This window comes from Mytilus edulis, chromosome 4 (assembly GCF_963676685.1).
Source record: "Mytilus edulis chromosome 4, xbMytEdul2.2, whole genome shotgun sequence".
Taxonomy (NCBI): Eukaryota; Metazoa; Mollusca; class Bivalvia; order Mytilida; family Mytilidae; genus Mytilus; species Mytilus edulis.
In genome coordinates, this window is record NC_092347.1 from 26,775,354 (window position 1) to 26,796,234 (window position 20,881).

The 20,881-nt window shown below is 33.2% G+C and overlaps 2 protein-coding genes across 4 annotated transcripts; one reads left to right on the top strand and one right to left on the bottom strand.

Moving 5' to 3' along the window:
* Positions 1–737: 737 nt before the first annotated feature.
* Positions 738–11,178, bottom strand: LOC139521797 (tripartite motif-containing protein 2-like). 3 transcript variants are annotated; one of them, XM_071315430.1, is made up of 3 exons: positions 11,074–11,178; positions 3,300–3,368; positions 738–2,012 (listed from the first exon to the last, which is right to left on the bottom strand). In XM_071315430.1, exons 2-3 carry the CDS (start codon positions 3,358–3,360, stop codon positions 898–900), a joined length of 1,176 nt encoding a protein of 391 aa, XP_071171531.1. In that variant the 5' UTR covers positions 3,361–3,368; positions 11,074–11,178; the 3' UTR covers positions 738–897. The 3 variants fall into 3 exon arrangements, with proteins under 3 accessions (XP_071171531.1, XP_071171530.1, XP_071171532.1); XM_071315429.1 differs by having other exon boundaries at positions 10,920–11,112; XM_071315431.1 differs by lacking the exon at positions 11,074–11,178 and adding an exon at positions 5,797–5,901.
* Positions 11,179–13,855: 2,677 nt separating this feature from the next.
* On the top strand, positions 13,856–20,466 carry LOC139521310 (retinol dehydrogenase 12-like). The gene is made up of 6 exons (XM_071314788.1): positions 13,856–13,987; positions 15,198–15,276; positions 15,669–15,875; positions 16,470–16,614; positions 17,937–18,063; positions 19,971–20,466. The coding sequence occupies exons 1-6, from the start codon at positions 13,911–13,913 to the stop codon at positions 20,065–20,067; spliced, it is 732 nt and encodes a 243-aa protein (XP_071170889.1). The 5' UTR covers positions 13,856–13,910; the 3' UTR covers positions 20,068–20,466.
* The last annotated feature ends 415 nt before the right edge of the window (positions 20,467–20,881 follow it).

Below are 20,881 nucleotides of genomic sequence, written 5' to 3' on the forward strand. Positions count from 1 at the left end.
GTTAAACATATGTATGAGATCTCAACCCTCCCCCTTTACCTCTAGCCAATACAGAAAAGTAAACGCATAACAATACACACATTAAAATTCAGTTCAAGAGAAGTCCGAGTCTGATGTCAGAAGATGTAACCAAAGAAAATAAACAAAATGACATTAATACATAAATAACAAATGACGATTTTGATAAAAAGAAAAATATGGTCGGAAATTAATAATATAACAATTATAGCCTATTTATGAGGACCTCAGTCAATATACTTCTTTCAGGTCATTATCATGATCCTTGTATCGACCTCATACAAAGGCTATTATTGTATATTATCATATACTTAGACTAAATAACATATGCTTTTACTGTATGATAATAGCATTAAATTATTCCATTTTGTTTTGAATTGGATGGGGGTCCGACGTCCGTGAACTTTTCACTCTTTGAACTTCTATTTGGGAACCACGTAAAAGGAACAATATATGAATCTGTTATTTTTCTCCATTGTTGAAGCATATGATAAAAAGATCATAACATGTCATTTTTCATATCGCATGTATTATCAGATTTCGGTCAATATCAGTCCTCGAGCCATGCGGCTCTTGGGCTGATATTGAACCTAGGGCTGATAATACATGCGATATGAAAAATGCCATGTAATAATCTGATATAAGTATATCAAATTTATAAATATTTTTGATAAATTTTTTTTTATAGTTAAACATGTCCTTCTGAATATTACAATTCACTGTTTTAACTTTTAATATAACTAACTTTGTAAAGTTTTACAAAAAATGCCAAGTTGATTGAGATAACAAAGGTCACATTCTACATTGTATTTTAACATATAATACAAGGGAATACTTTTATACTTTATATCTTATGTTAAAACTATCTAGAGTTGTCTATTATAGATGGAACACAGGTATAACGTCTTTTTCTTTGGATCTTGATATTAAATTAAACACTTTAACTTCACATGCCTTCAAAGATCCATGCGTAATAAAGAGTTTCATATCTGGTGAGATTGAGATGCCTTGTGGATGAAAGATTCCGTCGTGTTTGGTGACAACTTGGCGAACAAACTCTCCATCTTTTGAGAAAAATGAAATTCTATCGTTGTAATGATCTGCTACAAATATATTTCCAAACTTGTCGCAACATATACCATAAGGGACCTTCAATTGTCCATCATTTGAGCCATAACACCCAAATGTCTTCTTAAAATTTCCACTGGAAGAAAATATATAAATCTGATGATTTCCCGAATCAGACACAATGATATCACCTAATGGAGAAACTGTCACATATCGGGGTGTTTTGAATTGCAAATCATGATTATCAGGCAGACAAATATCGTCCAACCATTTCCCACTCCAGTCATGTATAGAAACTTTCATTGCCTGGATGTCTGTAATAATTATTCTATGGTCCTGTGTTGCAGCGATACCACATGGATCCTGGAATAACGAGTCACCAAAAGACGACTCCTCAAAATCACCAGTCTGTGACAATTTAAGGACCAACTTTTTCCTCCTAGAGGTCACAAGGACAATATCCTCGTGTACTGCTATTCCCCAAGGTTCGATTGTATCTTCGTTTTGTATTGTCAAAGTATTTCTTCCTGATTTTGAAAATATGTTCAGTCGACAATTGAGTAGATCGGCTACAATACACCTTCCTTTATCCAAGTAGCTTATATCAGAACCATCTTTTATATTACCTTCCCTAGTTCCGTGACACCCGAATGTCTTGTACAGAAGAGCATGTCCATTGACCTCTTGTTCGAATGAGATATTGACATGTCCACAGTCACTGTCCTCGCCCTCGCTAGAACTGGTACTAAAATCATCTGATAACATCACTTTGTCAGATTCTGGTTCCGAGACATGCTCTTCGATTTCGGCTATATCGGAGGTAGACACACATCTCTTTCGTTTCGACTTTTGTTTTAGTCTGAATGGGAGCAGACTAAACGATGTCGATCTTTTTTCTTTAAACTTTGGATTGGAAGGATATATACCTGTAATAGAAAATGATACACGTGTATACAATGGAAATGATTGAAAATGAGAAACCTGATAAACGTATAAAAAGAGAAGATGTGGTATGATTACCAATGAGACAACTCTCCATAAGAGACCAAATAACACAGACATTAACAAATATAGTTAACCGTACGGCCTTCAATAATGAAGCACATATCACAAAGTCAGCTAATAAAGACCGGGCGTAATGACAAAAGTAAAACGATTCAAATTAGAAAACTAACTGCTTTACACGATAAGATGATGATAATGGTGAATTGGTGTTTAACGTCTAATCACATACTAGTATATATTTATCAGATGAGAAAATGTTAAAGAGATATTTATACAAATATGGACCCTGTCATCTACTAGGTAGACACGCTGAGCCGGATGTTACTGTCCTCGATCGCAAGGTAGACATTTCGTCCTACCCTGTTTCGTTATTCTGACTAACAGCCGACCAGTCCGAACCGTTTCCCCCACTGAATGCCCCGCTCTTGAATAGAATCAGCAAATACCATTTTTTGAGTCTTTGGTTTAACCCAGCTGGGTATAGAACCCATGACAATCCGCATTCGAGCACGCTATCACGAGAATCACCGAGCGATCATTAGATACAAATTACAATGTGTACTAGTTTGTTGGTTTTTTGTTTTTGTTTTTGTTTTTGTTTTTTTTTTTTATTAAAAGCAGGTTCTATTTCAGATAAAAAAAAACTGTAAATCGGGAAAATTAATTTCATGTTTTCATTCGAAATTAGATTTCCTGCCACTGGGTTATTGTTTATAATGTTTTGAAAACTTTTTATGTTTTCAAATTAAGAAATGTTATAACCAGCCCTAATTTTCTTTTACGCATTGTTGATCTCAGTCAATTTGTATATCCTTTTTATTTATAAACTTAAAGATAAAAATTAACTGAAAACGGTCATTTTAGTTCTTGGTTTCCTGATGAATGCAACACAGGAAACATTCAGACGTATGTTTGTCTTTCTGTTTTATAACGATTGGCTGGACATCACTGTTGATGGACAGAAAGTTTCTTATGTCAATGTCATGATCAATCGAATAAGTTATTTGGCTATTCAAAACCGCTTTAAATTCCCCTTCTATAAATATTTTTATGATGGCCTCTTTCGACCAAATATTGACTATGGGCTGGTGATGGTTCATTCAACTTACACTACATGTATAGCATTTCACGGCAATATTTATACATATATGAGATTTAGAATCTATAAAACTGTTCTTAACTTCATGAATGAAATACAGTTGACTTACATTTTTGTTCTACGTCGGTACTAAATACTTCCATCACTTGTTTTTCTTCTATTTTTTCCATGTCTTTATCTGACAAAGAAAAAGTCAAAAGATGTAAAGTTGTGCTTGAGCATATCTTATACCTAATAAATACTTTATAAAATCGAGTAGAGGTCATGATCTTAAATACTAGTAGTCTCACGAGAATAAGACGTAAAATCTTACCAGAATGATAAAAAAAATCACAGAAAAACTGAAATAGCAAGAACCATCAGCATAGTCCACAACTAAGTATATAAGCAAGCAGATATGGTTACTTATTTATAGATATTTGGGTAGTTTATATATGTTCCAGTATTAATTCTATCGTTCGATGTGTAGGACGATTTCAGTTTAAACACATGTTAGTGTCTAAAAACCAGGACAAATGGATCAAGCACAAGAATGTCTTCTCAATTACATTTTTAAATGGATACCAGAAAAAAGATTTTACATTTGCAAATCAGTTTGTTTTACCTACGTTAATTTCTACGCGGGGATTTACAGTCATATGAAACGAGTGACTTGTGAAAAATAATGCTTATCCAATTCTTGAACCAATGCATGTATATATATCATAAACTTAGTCTTTTGTGCACGATTTTATCATTTTTTACGCACCCATATCGTATAATCATATGCTTGGGGTCTGTTATGATGTGAAAATATGGCAGCTAATTATTTGTCGTGTTTTGAAGCCGAAGTGTCACCTTTATAGTAAGCAATCAACAATGAAGCATGAGTATTGAGAACGCGTATAACATTTAAAATAAGCACAGGCACTTGTCTCAGAAAAAAATCCCTATATGTTATATTAAGGTATAAAGGATTTTTTTATTCTGAGACAAGTGCCTGTGACAATAAGATAATAGTTGATTTAATGACAGATCCATGCGTAATGCGATGACCGGGTTTTTACAAGAAAGGTCACACTGAGTCCACAGCTAACGTAAAACATATCGGCGAAAAAAAAGTCAATTTCTTCTGAATTTGGACACATTATAGAATTATCTTCAAAAAAGGGTATATGTACATAACTTTTATACTAAAAACTAGCCATTTAGTCATAAAAACATATGCATGATATTTTACAGTCTCATATGACTTTAAGGTAAATGAAATTCAGAATTATTTTTTTAAAACATTTTATTTTTAAAATATTTTTTTCGGAATTCACAATTATCAACTGACTATAGACGATTCAAAAATATAAAAAAAACAACATCTTCAACAGCTTATAGTTGCAAATCAACATTTTTATGCGATCGTAAATTGTGTTTCGGCAATTGCCATTATCAGGTACAACCGAGACTGTTACTTAGGAACAACCTAAAATATAAATCGTTTGCGAGTACTAAATCCAAGAGGTCCTAAACTTGAAAGCCTAAATCGTCTGAGTTTTTGACCGGTAAAAAGCAATACTTCACACGCTAACCAATTTCAAAATTCTATGAGACGCTTAAAAGTTCTTATTGAACTGTCCAAAATCAGAGACATTTTTACAAATGTACTTCGAAACTATATTAAATCATATAACAAAAAAGACAACCGATGGCCGCTTTAATTCAATCATAATAAATGATCAGAAATCGAAAAACAAATTAACGAAGAGCCTTAAGTACGATAACCACTGACCAACAAGATTCTGGACAAAAAAGACGCTTTTATTGGGGCGGGTGTCAAACATGCTTGTGATTGCTTTGTAATTGCGAGATAATTCACAAAACCTCATATTATTAAAAGATCGGTTCGCATGACAACAATTAACCACGACCTACTGAATACGCGCTGTCAAGTTATTCAAAATATAATTTTACTTGACTTCACCACGACCAGTTCACTAACAATTACAGTGTGATAGCGTAAAACATATAAAACATTTCAAAGAAAGCTTGACCTTATCCATGTCTAAAAACTGGAAAGTTCTTGTTTTATCTTACCACAATAGCAATTGCCCTTATGTGTCTGAAGGCTATTTGAAATTATAATTACATCTAACTAGCATAACAAGTACAATATGCACTTACCTATTGCAATGGTATGTTGATATAAAAGTTGAATCTCAATAAACTTAAACCTGATCCCTCAATATTTCAAAAGAAAAAAAATACCATAGCGTGCACAGTCATTTTGTTGTGAAGTACTTTTACAAGTTTTTCTGAGATGTTTTTTTTTAAACACGCGTCGATGATTATCCATACTAAATTATAGTCTGCGTGTAGGTGGACTAAATATCAGGCTCACAAATTACCAATATAGACACTTACTGTTGCTTCCACAATACGGATTGAGACATAAATTTCTAAGGCAACACCTCCGAAAGCATCGAACAGCAGAAACAATTGCTTTACGGTCGGGAAGGATTTGGACGTATGAAGATTAACGTAGTTTTAAAAGAATTTCGGAAAACGGACTTTTTTTTTTTAACGTAAACCATAAAATTTTTATTCGAAGAAAGAAAAACCACTTAAACATTTACCTCTTTATAGTTCTATAAATCCAGTCTGAAATGACTACAAACATCAGTTAATCCGTTTTGTTAGTCCCCCTGTACCGTGACCGTAACATTGACGCATTTTATTTGAACTGGGTGACCTGTTCAAATTTTAAAACCCAAACTAAAAATGACCAAATATTTACATATGAATAAAGTGGGTGTACGGTATACATGTTGATCGTTTGTTTAGCGGTTATAAAAATATCCTTTACTAATTTGCATAATTTTTCTTTTAGAATTGTTTTTAAAATTGTCTAGCTCCTTTGCGGTACCAGTGACGGTTGAAATAAAAAAAAATCATAGACAATCTGGCAATATAAGAATAGTCGAATGAATGATTTCCAAATGGAGAAAGGCCAAAGACTGAAGTTACGTCTTCACAATTGTCAATTTGATAAACTTTGATATGAATCAGCGAAAAGGCATCTTTTTTATCAATTTCATTGTACTGTTTTGTTTACTAAGGAAAATAGTCTAAATGAATAAATAAACAAATGAATTGATGGACGAATGGATATAAAAGAAAGAAATAATGGATTAATCAATTTATAAAAAGCTGACTAGTAAACAATCGGCATCTGATACTAAAGCTAAGACATGGTCTATACACATTAAAATGGTTAAATAAAACACCAGCGGCCAAATTGTTTCCAAACAAACAACAATTGTTTGAAAACAAATGACAGAAATTGAGACACCAACATATCGTGTTTACTTCTTTGTTATTGTAGGATAAATGACCCCTGTTTTATCATTAAAATGGTGTATTGAATGGATTGAATGAAACACATGAAATACAACTCGTTCAAAAAACTAGAGGCTCTAAAGAGCCTGTGTCGCTCACCTTGGTCTATGTGCATATTAAACAAAGGACACAAATGGATTCATGACAAAATTGTATTTTGGTGATGGTGATGTGTTTGAAGTTCTTACTTTACTGAACATTCTTGCTTCTTACAATTATATCTATAATGAACTTTGCCCATTAGTAACAGAGAAAAATATTTGGTAAAAATTTACATAAATTTACCAAATTAATGAAAATTGTTAAAAATTGACTATAAAGGGCAATAACTCCTTAAGGGGTCAATTGACCATTTAGGTCATGTGGACTTATTTATAGATCTTACTTTGATGAACATTATCGCTGTTTACAGTTTATCGCTATCTATAATAGTATTCAAGATAATAACCAAAAACAGCAAAATTTCTTTAAAAATTACCAATTGGAGGGCAGCAACCCAACAACTGGTTGTCCAATTCATTTGAATATTTCAGGGCAGATATATATTGACTTGATTAACAATTTAACTCCTTGTCAGATTTCCTCTAAATGATTTGGTTTCAGAGTTATAAGCAAAAAACTACATTTTACCCCTGTTCTATTTTTAGCCGTGGTGGCCATCTTGGTTGGAAGGCCAGGTCATCGGACACATTTTTCAAACAAGGTACCTCAAAGATGATTGTGGTTAAGTTTGAATTAATTTGGCCCAGTAGTTTCAGAGGAGAAGATTTTTGTAAAAGATAACTAAGATTTACGAAAAATGGTTAAAAATTGACTATAAAGGGCAATAACTCCTAAAGGGGTCAACTGACCATTTCGGTCATGTTGACTTATTTGTAAATCTTACTTTGATGAACATTATTGCTGTTTACAGTTTATCTCTATCTATAATAATATTCAAGATAATAACCAAAAACAGCAAAATTTCCTCAAAATGACCAATTCAGGGGCAGCAACCCAACAACAGGTTGACCGATTCATCTGAAAATTTCAGGGCAGATAAATCTTGACCTGATAAACATATTTACCCCATGTCAGATTTCCTCTAAATGCTTTGGTTTTTGAGTTATAAGCCAAAAACTGCATTTTACCCCTATGTTCTATTTTTAGCCGTGGCGGCCATCTTGGTTGGTTGACCGGGTCATGCCACACATTTTTTAAACTAGATACCCCAAAGATGATTGTGGCCAAGTTTGGATTAATTTGGCCCAGTAGTTTCAGAGGAGAAGATTTTTGTAAAAGATTACTTAGATTTATGAAAAACGGTTAAAAATTGAATATAAAGGGCAATAACTCCTTAAGGGGTCAACTGACCATTTCGGTCATGTTGACTTATTTGTAAATCTAACTTTGCTGAACATTATTGCTGTTTACAGTTTATCTCTATCTATAATAATATTCAAGATAATAACCAAAAACGGCAAAATTTCCTCAAAATTACCAATTCAGGGTCAGCAACCCAACAACAGGTTGACCGATTCATCTGAAAATTTCAGGGCAGATAGATCTTGACCTGATAAAAATATTTACCCCTGTCAGATTTCCTCTAAATGCTTTGGTTTTTGAGTTATAAGCCAAAAACTGCATTTTACCCCTATGTTCTATTTTTAGCCGTGGCGGTCATCTTGGTTGGTTGACCGGGTCACGCCACACATTTTTTAAACTAGATACCCCAAAGATGATTGTGGCCAAGTTTGGATTAATTTGGCCCAGTAGTTTCAGAGGAGAAGATTTTTGTAAAAGATTACTTAGATTTATGAAAAACGGTTAAAAATTGAATATAAAGGGCAATAACTCCTTAAGGGGTCAACTGACCATTTCGGTCATGTTGACTTATTTGTAAATCTAACTTTGCCGAACATTATTGCTGTTTACAGTTTATCTCTATCTATAATAATATTCAAGATAATAACCAAAAACAGCAAAATTTCCTCAAAATGACCAATTCAGGGGCAGCAACCCAACAACGGGTTGACCGATTCATCTGAAAATTTCAGGGCAGATAGATCTTGACCTGATAAACATATTTACCCCTGTCAGATTTCCTCTAAATGCTTTGGTTTTTGAGTTATAAGCCAAAAACTGCATTTTACCCCTATGTTCTATTTTTAGCCGTGGCGGCCATCTTGGTTGGTTGACCGGGTCACGCCACACATTTTTTAAACTAGATACCCCAATGATGATTGTGGCCAAGTTTGGTTCAATTTGGCCCAGTAGTTTCAGAGGAGAAGATTTTTGTAAAAGTTAACGACGACGGACGACGGACGACGACGGACGACAGACGACGGACGACGACGACGCCGGACGCCGGACGCAAAGTGATGGGAAAAGCTCACTTGGCCCTTCGGGCCAGGTGAGCTAAAAACGTATTTAAGCTGATCAGTTTACACCATTTCATCAATCCAAGGACATTTAAACTTAAAATAGACACGGTTTCAGGACAAGTTCGTTGAGCAGAGCTGTTAATAAAAAAAAAAGCTAAACAACATTAGTTTTAACAAAGAGATTTAAATACATAGTTATATAGTAATATCCTAACCAATGCCACCACATTATATGGTTTTACTAATGCACCTGTTTTGTCTCCCTTTGTTTGTCGTGGTTTTGGATTGGTTTGGGGTTTTTTTTCTTTTGGGGATTTCGAATTTTATTTTGTTTTTCCAATTTGATATTTTGTGAACTAGTTTGAATTGACGTGAATCAATTTGTGTTTTTAATTTTTACTTTCATTTTGATATATATATTTTTTTATCATACATGTGTCCAGCGCTCTAGACCACATAGCCAACTAGACTGAACTAAAAAATCAGCTTTCGGTGGCCTAGTGTTACATTTTCTCGTCAGTAGAATCTAGAGTTGTATCACAGTACATGATATATGTTTATAAGCCATGAAGACGGAACTGATTGCAGATAAGCTAATAAAATTATATGTCGTAATTTTGTCTAAACAAGTGACAACTCTACGAAAGATCCATTAATTGGATCCCAAGTTAAGGTGATACGAAGCTGAAAACACATTTTAGATTCACAATTACTCATAATATCAATGTTAGATCTGCGCGGCGAGTGATGTACACAAATTTGAATTTTCAGATTTAACATTAACTGCTGATATTTAGAGTAATGAATAATGTCATCGAAATGCAACTCTTTACTGTCCCTACACAAGACACACATCATTTGTGACTGAGATTTGGGACCAAACACGGATAATAGTTTTGAAATTGTTAATTTTCAGTATATATACAAACTACAGATAATTGTGATCATATGATTATTACATAATATTTTATTGTTTTGTAAACATTGACCTCTGGTTAATTTGACTAAAGTATATAACTGTTTAAAACAAGATACATTTTCGTGCCATAGTATAGTTATGTCCGTCAGTCTGTGTCGTTGTCGTTCCTCTCCTTGGTCACGTTTTCGATACACAATTCATAGTTGAACAAGGTATATAGATTCATATTAAAGTTTGGTGGAAGTGCTGAACTATCGAATACTATTTTTCCAAAAGAAACTAAGAAACTAGTTCCACGCTTAACTTACCACCACTTTTATATGGACGCATTGCAGTACAAGTTATAGTATTTCCATCAAAAATTGTTTTCGACTTGTCGCCAAAAAAATGGATTGTTTTTCCAGGCAAAAAAAAGGTTGTCGGGGGGAAATAATCCATAGCACTACCTCCCCCCCCCCCGAAAATGAAAGGGTTGCTGCCTTAAAAAAAACCATGAACGAAAATATTTACCAATTCGTAATGCAAAATCCTTCCACAAAAGCGTGTTGACTCAGTAGTCACCAAACTGAGAGTAAACTACCTAATGTGAAATCATTTATTGTAAGAAAATTCAAATATTAAGAACATTGAAACAAGAAAGAAAACCATCATAAATTGTTCGTTATCGTAAGACCTGCAGATTTACAATCTATTCTTTGATAAGTTGAATCACTTTTAAAAACAAAATATATGTTTTTTAGTGTGCGTACTGAATGTACTTACAGTCAAGATTTTTAGAAATTGATACTAATTAATAATTCTAAGACCATTGCCTACCAAATATCATTATTCACACTAACAAAAAAAACATATGATTCACACCTGGTAAATCATCAAATCTCAAACAAAAAGTTATGCGAGAAAAAAAGTTTACTGGCATTTTCTGTTTAGCTTTTTTGTTACAAAATATCAAAAAATGTTAATAGGGTAGGTCGACTTTTCATCAATTAATTGTCAACCTGTAAATATTTTGTTAAATTTTGTTTTAAGATATAAGACAAAACTATGGTACATTAAAGTAAAATGTGTGTATACATACCATGCGTTAGCGTTAGTAGTTTTTTACTGTTCTACACGGTGTGGCCCTATAATTGCTCATTCCAAAGTTCTTATTGTTGATTTCGTTTAATTCAATGGTTCACAATTTCCACTATAAGGTGGAGTATGGGTCGAGAATAAAGATTTTAACAAACCATGTATTTGACTATAATCCTTTCATATGAACATTACTCATCAAAGACTGAAACCCGTCTTTATATATGTAACCAGTATATACTGAGCAAATAAGGAAACGCATACTAGATCACACTAAGTAACTTATTTATAGCATTGCAAATTATGATTACGACAGGAATATAACGAAGGGGAAATAATACGATATTTTTTTCATCGGGCATACATTTTGAATAGGCTAATTAGTATATCAAGAGCTAATGTGCATGTTTGTTGCTAAAAAAATAGGGGGTGTCATGTTTTAAATAGCCCTGATTGTAAATATCAAGATAGGATCTCTATACAGTCTACGCTGGATGTGACAAGTCAATTCAATGAACAAGAACACAAGACAAGACAAGACAAGACAAGACAAGACCAGACAATATTTTATTTAAGTCACACATACTGTATGCCTGTCTATCACATTTAATTACTAAATGAAATTAGTGACAAGATTACTGTTGATAATCTCTATTTAAATGTCATGGGCTATGCATAGGCATTTGTCTCAGAAAAAATGATCCTTTAAACTTTTAAGTGTTATATTTTAAAAGGATGTATAGGATTTTCTTCTTCTGAGAAAAATGTCTGTGGGGCTATGGGGGTACCGCTAAAATATGAAAAAAATTTATTAAGACATTGTATAACACCTAAATCTATATCTATACCTATATAACGAAAGCTTATTTTTATAAGGTAGAGTTAGAGGAGGGGATAAGGTCTCTGCGCAATGCTAGGCGGTGTTGTCGTAGAAGTTGGAAATAAAAAGTACATGCAGCCCCGGCGCCGGGAAGGAAGTTACGAATCAGATCTACTCTAACATCGTTAGGTTGATTTTCTAGGCACTTTATACCTATATAACAGATACAGATATAATGATCACAAGTTCATACAGGCGCAGCAGCAATTTATGATTCCAATTAAACGGGTGTCAAAGTCAATAATCTTTTGCTTGAACTATGGGGACCGAAGCATCAGAGCACTCAGTCATAATAGCATTATTAGCTCGTATGGGCATTTAATTAATATACCTATAGTTTATCTTTACTAAAAACAAGGAACACAGTTATATGTATGCAAGATCCTTTTGTAATCGTAAACCAGTTGTGTAAAAAGGGGCAGGGCCAAGTAAAATAAAAATTAGATAAAACAAAAAGAATAAACGGATATAGAAAATAATGAAGTCATAAATATTTGCCATTTTTTTGGTTTGTTTTGAATACCATTTTGAAGCTTCAAATTTTTATTGAATGAACTAATGATGAAATATTTGTATTGACATGAAAGATCAATTTTTACTTTCCGCGTTTTTTCTATTCTTTTTCTTTTAACTAAATGATACAAAATTAATTGATACAAATATAAAAAAGAAGATGTGGTACGATTGCCAATGAGACAACATGACACAGAAATTAACAACTATGGGTCACCGTACGACCTTTAACAATGAGCAAGGCCCATACCGCGTAGTAAGCTAAAAAAAAAAAAAAAAAGAAGGCCCCGAAAAGACAAACGTAAAACAGTTCAAACGAGGAAACTAACGGCCTAATTTATGTACAAAAAATTTACAAAAAACAAATATGTTACACATCAACAAACGACAACCAACCACTGAATTGCGGACTCCTGACTTGGGACAGGCACATACATACAGATTGTGGCGGGGTTAAACATGTTAGCGGGAGTCCCTCCACATACACTAACCTGGGACAGTTGTGTGACCGTACAACATAAGAACGAAATATAAAAAATCAGTTGAAACTTATCAGATGGATACAAATAGAAATACTTCTAACAAATACACAGAGGGGACGTGGCCGGGTACTTTTGTATCCTAACAACAAAAAGACACTAAGTACTGATCTGACAGTACTCGCAGTTACTGACAGCTAGTTCAAAGCCACTAACAACTAAAACAAATCATGCATCTAAGACTAAATTGTCAATCAGTACACATCCAACATTCAATGGATTTAGTGTAAAGACGTCATAAACAGCCAAGAGAAAAACATGGCCTTGTGCAATGCCAAGACAGGTTGTAGATCCATGAATGTGTATAAGTATATAACAATAATTTTTAGTTTGCTTTTAATTTACTGATATAATCAATAATAATACCAATAAAACATTATTCAATGATCTAATTAGTCTTAAAAGTCCTTATGCTCAAATCAAAATATTGTACATCTAAGAAAAAATTGAGTATGTAAAAAAGGGAATGTGTCAAAGAGTTCAAGGCCAACGATTGGTTTTGAACACAGCAAGTAAATCCCGCACCCAGAGGTAAGTTTCAGCTGGCCCTTTAAAAATGTGTACTAGTTCAACGAAAATGGACGTCATACTGAACTCCGAAACATATATATATCTGAACCAAAATTGTAAAAAAATAAAACAGGAGTAACAAAGTGCATGTAGGCTCCTAACTTGGGACAGACGATAAATGCGGCGGAGTTAAAGATATTTTTAAAGATCGCAATCCTTCCCTTACAACTCTAGAAAATTTAGAATAAACAAACGCACAATACGCACTGGTGTAGTAAACCTCAGTTTAAAAGAAGTCCGAGACCGATGTACCGGGTAATAGAGGAAACTAAACAAAATAGCAATGATACATAAATAAAAAAAGGACTATATTATAAGTAAAAAAAAATTGTCAGGTCAAGTGTTGTGTGCACTTAGCTTCAAATACAAACAAGAAAGAGTGCATATCAAAGCTATTATGTCATACTTATATTTACCTAAAAGATAACAAGACAGTGTATATCGCCGATAACGTTTTTTTTTATTAGAGTGTATTTCTAAATATTAAACAACAATGGGTGGAAAAATATCATTCCCAAGAATTCCAATTAGCAAGGACAGAGTTGTAGTTGTAACAGGTGGAAATACAATTTCTATATATCTTTATTTTTTTATTTTTAATAATACTCTTAGAAGATATCTTACAAAATACACTTTATAAGACATCTCGCTAAATATAAGATATACTAGAACACACCCGTTATATCACGGGTCCGTGAATGAATTAAAGTATATAACTATGCGCAAGCCTTATTTTAGTATTAGTATTGTCATCTGATAAAGTCATGTCGATTATAAGATACACAGTTTTTCTCTGCTTTCAAGTCTTTCTGTTTGAACCCGTTGAACTGGAACTTATCAGTTATTGGTAATATTAATTATTTGGAAAACAAAAGATCCTGGAATGGAGTATTTTTTAATCAACAGCATTGTCCTATATAAGTTATAAATAAAGTTGAATTATTTGCTTTGCTGTTTTACGTCATGCCCACTAACAAATTGAAAACTGTACCTATACGCCTTATTTTTAGTCCAGATTTTTAGTATTCGTATTGTTATCTTAGAAAGTCTTACTGATTAAAATACTACAATAGGTAACAATTTGACAATTTAGTAGTGTCAACCCTGTGGTTATGACCCGTGTATATAGCATATTAGTCCTGAATACAACGTTTGGTGGTGCGCCTGTCAGATGCGGAACGTACAGATAAGGTAATAGGTAACAGGTGAATATACTATTGGTATCGGTAGCGGACTCGACCCGGAACTTCTTAATTATTGGCAATATTAATTACGTGGAAAACAAAAGGGCCTGGAGTGGTGTAATTTTTAATCTACACCTTTGTACTATATTAGTTATATATAAAGTTGAATTCTGTGATTCGTCGTTTTTACGTGATGACAGCTGACAAATTGGACCTCGTAATTTTAGTATTATAGATCTAATGAATTATACTAGTTATCTTATATAACTTATAAGAAATCATATTAATAATGTTAGAAATACGGAAAAAATGGAACGGTTATAAGATATTTTTCTTTTTTGTGATAAAATTAACAGTTCCAATTTTTGTGCACCAGATTCATATGAAATGTTCTTTCGGTGATGCTCGATGGAACACGTTTAATTTTTTTTAAATTAATCAATCGTGCAAAATTGTCCAGAAACATTACATATCTTTAGAAAAGATATTTTATTATAAAGTTCAAGGGACATTGTACAATTCTGTCCACTACTAGGTATTATATTTATCAAATTCTCGGTTTTTTTTGGCATCTTTTAACAAAATGGTAATTTAAGTCCATTTTTAAACATACTAGAAAGGAATATTGTTTTACTTCCAGAATATACAGATGATGGAAATGAAACTATGTTTCAGGTAAGGCTTAAAGAGTATATACGATGTGAGTTTTGATCACTATTGAAGGCCGTAAGGTGATCTTGGTTGCTTAAATATGTTATATTTTGACTCTGTTTGATTAGCAATCATAACACATACCCTTATGTTATACTAGTCATAGCAGTCAAAATCCTATAAAGTTATACAAAACCTACTTTCAAGAGTTGAGAGTAAAAAGAAGAAAGATACCACAAAAATCAAAATATCAACAGAAAAATTACAAAGGCAGTGCACTGGAAACGTACCAGTCAAATCCCATTAAAACTAAATGTTTTGAGCCGACCAGTATCTGAAACTACAAATAAGTGCTTGTCATGCTGAATATGTCCAAAAGTATCAAATGTAGATATTAACTTAGTTTATTGTTACAGGTAAATTATTTAAGCCAACTTTTGTTAACATTCCATTTGTTGCCAGTAATGAAGCGATCTGGTGACGATAGCAGAGTAATCCTTGTCAGCAGTTATGGACATAATTTCCACTCCACTCCATTTACTGTGGATAAAATACAAGGAAAGCAACACAACGCTGGTAACTTCCCTAGATTCCATTATTATGGAAACTCGAAATTATATCAGGTAAAATAAAATATAAACCAAGGCCATACATAATTAACTAGTTTTCCATCATTATAAATGAAATAGTATATATTATGTGAGAAACGAAACGAAACGGAGGCAAATAAATTTACGTTCTAGTATCAAAAGTTTAAAAAAAAAAACCTCAGAAAATACTACCATTTACCAAATTTAAAAAAAACTGTTGACACAGTGTTTTTTCAGAATTTTGTGATATTTTAATAATATACTCCAAATGTTAAACAGCATTACCCTGTACCTTAGCTTATAAACTATGCAAACCATTCAAAGACAATTCACCTTGACTGAAGGTGCAGGAACAAATAACCCTTGGAAAGGAGAAATACCAATGCTAATACAACAACAACCCAAATACCAATGACTTATCATAAGCGATTCCCTACACACACTTCAGCATGTAAACTTTGCAAAACTTTCAAATATCAATGAACAATGGCTGAAATAATCTGGTATATTGAACCAATTGATAAATTACCTAAATCTCAAACTTCCTATAAAGACAACACAGCTTTTCTGAAATTAAGATTTAGTTCTGTCTTTTTATCTCACTCCACAGAGACCATTTCATTTCAGATTTTACAAATGTATTTTATGAATCGTCGGCTTGCTGAAAGTAATGTGTGTGTGTTGTCACTACATCCCGGATTGGTAGACACAGAAGTAACACGAGGATTTCAAGATAATTCATGGATGACTTGGGGATGGAAAATAGCAAGAGGTAATTGCTACACATTTTTTACCCAACATGAGGCAGAAAATAAGGTCAAGATTGTAAGTCATATGCTAATATCAAACAAATGTACAAAACCCATATTGCATGTAAAGGCGTAGTTTGGAGAAACGTACGCAATAATGAAAAACATGATCCATCGATGTCAATAAAATCAAAAATAAGCTACATGAATATTCGACAGACAAACGTGGACATACTTTTGTTTCAATGAATGTAATATATGTATTACTGTTAAATTATCAAGTCAGGGATTTTGTTATCAAAAGTCACCTAATAAAATTATTAAATGTTTTCTGTTTCATAGATGTTAAAATTTGCTCAGTAAAATTGGCTTTAAGTGTCGATTTTTTATCTGTAAAACATTGATTTTGTTTTTGAAAAATTGAAACATAACTAGATATGTTTTGTTGCTAATGTCCTACTTCCTGCCGATACCATATACTTATATAATGGCATTGTGCATATTTATATATTGGCATTGCGCAAGGCCATGTTTTCTCATACTGTTTTTGACATCTTAATTTACACTAAATTTGTTGGATGTGTACTAATTGATTCTCAAGTCTGTGAGATCGTGATTTACATGTATTTATTCTTTTTCTGTCCACATCGGGACAACCTCAAATGAGTATTTATGTATTTATCATCTATATGTACAATAAATCCTTCACCATAATTGTACCAATCACCATATACACACTCATCAGGGTTTAAGTTAGTAGTAAATTTTAGTAGACTAGTAATTGCTTTGAATTTGCCTCCATTTCCTACAAGTAAACTTAAAACTGTACTTTCCCTTTTTTCTTTAAACTATAATTCGGCATTAAAATTAGAAAGATCATATCATAGGGAAAATATGCCTGAAGTTTCAAGTTGATTGGATTTCGACTTCATCAAAAACTACCTTGACCAAAAACGTTAATCTGAAGCGGGACAGACGGACGGACGAACAGACGAACGAACGGTACAACAGACGGACGAACGGACGAACGAACGGATGCACAGACCAGATAACATAATGCCCCTCCACTATCGTGGGTGGGGCATATGAAATGGGGTCACCGTTCATTTAAACTCCAATCTGCCTTCGAAAAAAGCATACATTTTTGTACAGGTACCTTTTTTCTGTTGACATGAAACTGATTTTTTAGCTCCATAAGTATTTCAGGATTTACAGAAATTGATAAATGGTAGTCCCGTAATATTGATGGAGCTAATTGTTAAAGACTGTATTGTGAATTATAGTGACATCGACATTGAACTAAATGAATTCTGAATAAAGCTAATAACCTGTAATGTTAATACAGTTTTCAGTAAGTCACCAGCCGAAGGAGCAGAATGCACATTAAATGCAGCTATCAACCCTGCTCTAAAAGGTGTGCGAGATGTTTACTATCAAGACTGCAAACCAAAGAATACTCATGATGATGCAAGGTTTGTTTTTACTATTTCATTAGCTACATGTAGTGACAGTTTAGGTGGATTTTCTGTATTTTGCAAAATATTTTAGGAATATTGGTCCACTTTGCTCTTCAACTTCATACTTTATTTGGCCTTTTTAACTTTTTCGGATTTGAGCTACCTGATGAGATTTTTGTAGAAGAAACCATTGTCTGGCGTAAATAAAAAAGTAATCCTGTTATCTATGATGAGTTTTTAAGCCTCTTTCCATCAGCCCACTTTGGATAGTCCTCTAAAATAAAACACAAAATTCAAAAGCTTGCTCAATAAGTTCCCTTGGGGACTGTAAGTTTGCATTAAGTCAGGGAAGTTTTCCACTTTTATATGTAATGTTTCAGTCTATTGGATGGAAAATTGTTATGTAGTCATATCGTAAAACAAACTTTTTTTGAGAATGAGTTTTGTCCTTGTCGAATGACTTTTGCAGAAGTTGTGGCCCTTGGATATAAAACAATTCTTGAAAATATAAGTTTTCAACTTTATTTTTCCTTAATACTGTAATCAGTTGACTACATACTGGCCAAGTATCATCACAAGAAGTTTCAATCTGGTTAAGGTTTTCTGTAGTTAATGGACATAGGAAATTGCTTGAAAATGTTGGTTCCACAATTTTTCCTGAGCCTGAGTAAATTAATAAAAGGTATGGATATATAGTCCTATGAGAAGTAAGATAGAGGTTTGTTTTTCTTTCTTGTCAGTTAATTTTGTAGGACTTGTGCTAGCTTGTCCAAGAGTAGGCTAACTCAAACAATGTAAATCTTACATCCCGATGGGGACATTTCTTGCATTTCTTACACATTACTCTCAGAATGCTTGTTGAGTTATATACTGACAGTATTTGAAATAAAGTTCTTGCTACATGTACCAAGAACCATTGAATATTAAAAGAAAATGAGGTCGGTAAAAACCTCATCATAAATATGAGGATACAAATTTTGAACATTAGATACACCTTAAGTGACTCCTGTCAAACAGACATATACCTTGCAATGATTCGTTACTTGACATGTCATTTATCTATAAATACTCATATAAACAGACAAACTAACCAAGCATAACGAGTTGAACTGTGAACTTTGACTCTTTATTGATAACCTAAAAAGAGGAAGTGGATGAGTGCTGAAACGTGAAAACTACTCAGCCACCTCACAGTATAATATAACATGATGCTTGATACCAAATTTTAGGAATCACTAATTTAATTGATTGATTGAATCCTTGTGAATTAAGATTTAAGTACAGTGCATCCACACGAGCAGGGTCGCACTCACCAGATAGTTCTTTTTTACACCACTGGGTCGATGCCACTGCTGGTGGACGTTTCGTCCCCGAGGGTATCACCAGCCCTATGGTCAACATTTCGGTGTTGGACATGAATATCAATAATGTGGTCATTTTTATAAATTTCTTGTTTACAAAACTTAGATTGTTTCGAAAAACTAAGGATGTTCTTATCCCATGCATAGATTACCTTAGCAGTATTTGGCACAACTTTTTGGAATTTTGGATCCTCAATGCTTCAACTTTGTACTTTATAAATATTTTGATATGAGCGTCCCTGCTGAGTCTTATGTAGACGTCTGGCGTACTAAATAATAAACGGTACCTTTGATAACTATCACCACCTCAGTGTTGACTGGCTAATGATTACAGTAATAGAACTACTGAGACCACTTGGCCACTATGACCCCCCTCTGATTTGAAGTTCCTGAGCAAAATGTGACCAAAATATTATGGGACATGCTTTAAACAAATCTACTTTGATTGTTTTGGCTTACTGTTTACAAAGAATATGAGAAAAAAGATGGGGATGATAATGAGAAATATTTTGTTTCTTTCAATTCAGTGTTAATTATCATTTTTTTTCTTTTCTTTTTTAGGAACAAAGACATCCAAGAATCAGTACTAGAATATTCACTATCACGTTTAAATGACTTTATCACAGATGATATTAGAAATGAATGGAAGACAAAATAATCGTTTTCTTAGTTGCCATATCTGTCTTTGATTTTCTATCAGTTACAGGGTTAATAAAAGCCTGATCTAGTCCATGAAAATAAACGCGGGAGGTGTCTTTCAGTATATTTCTTTTGGTGTCCATTACAATAGATATAGGAAGATGTGGTATGAGTGCCAACGAAACAACTCTCCATCCAAATAACAATTTATAAAAGTAAACCATTATAGGTCAATGTACGACCTTCAACACGGAGCATTGGCACACACCGAACAACAAGCTATAAAGGGCCCCAATGACTATTTGTCTTACATCCTTTTTAGACTTGGTGAGCTTATAATATTCCTTAACAAATACAAAACATTATTTGATCTTAATTCTAAAAAGAATTGCCAAGTGTGAATCTAAGATTAACAGGTGATAATTACAATGAACTAATTACTCAGTGATCTTTATTCTAAAGAAAATCACCAGGTATGAAACTAAGATTTACAGGTGATAATGAACTAATTGGTGTGTGATCTTTATTCTAACAACAATCGGCAAGTGTGAATCTAAGATTTACAGGTGATAATGAACTAATTGGTGTGAGGTCTTTATTTTAACAAGACTCAGCAGGTGTTAATCTAAGATTTACAGGTGATAATGAACTAATGGGTGTGTGATCTTTATTCTAACAAGAATCACCAGGTGTTCATCTAAGATTTACAGGTGATAATGAACTAATTGGTGTGTAAGTTTTATTCTAACAAGAATCACCAGGTGTTAATCTACGATGTACGGGTGACAATGAACTTATTGGTGTGTGATCTTTATTCTAACAAGAATCTCCAG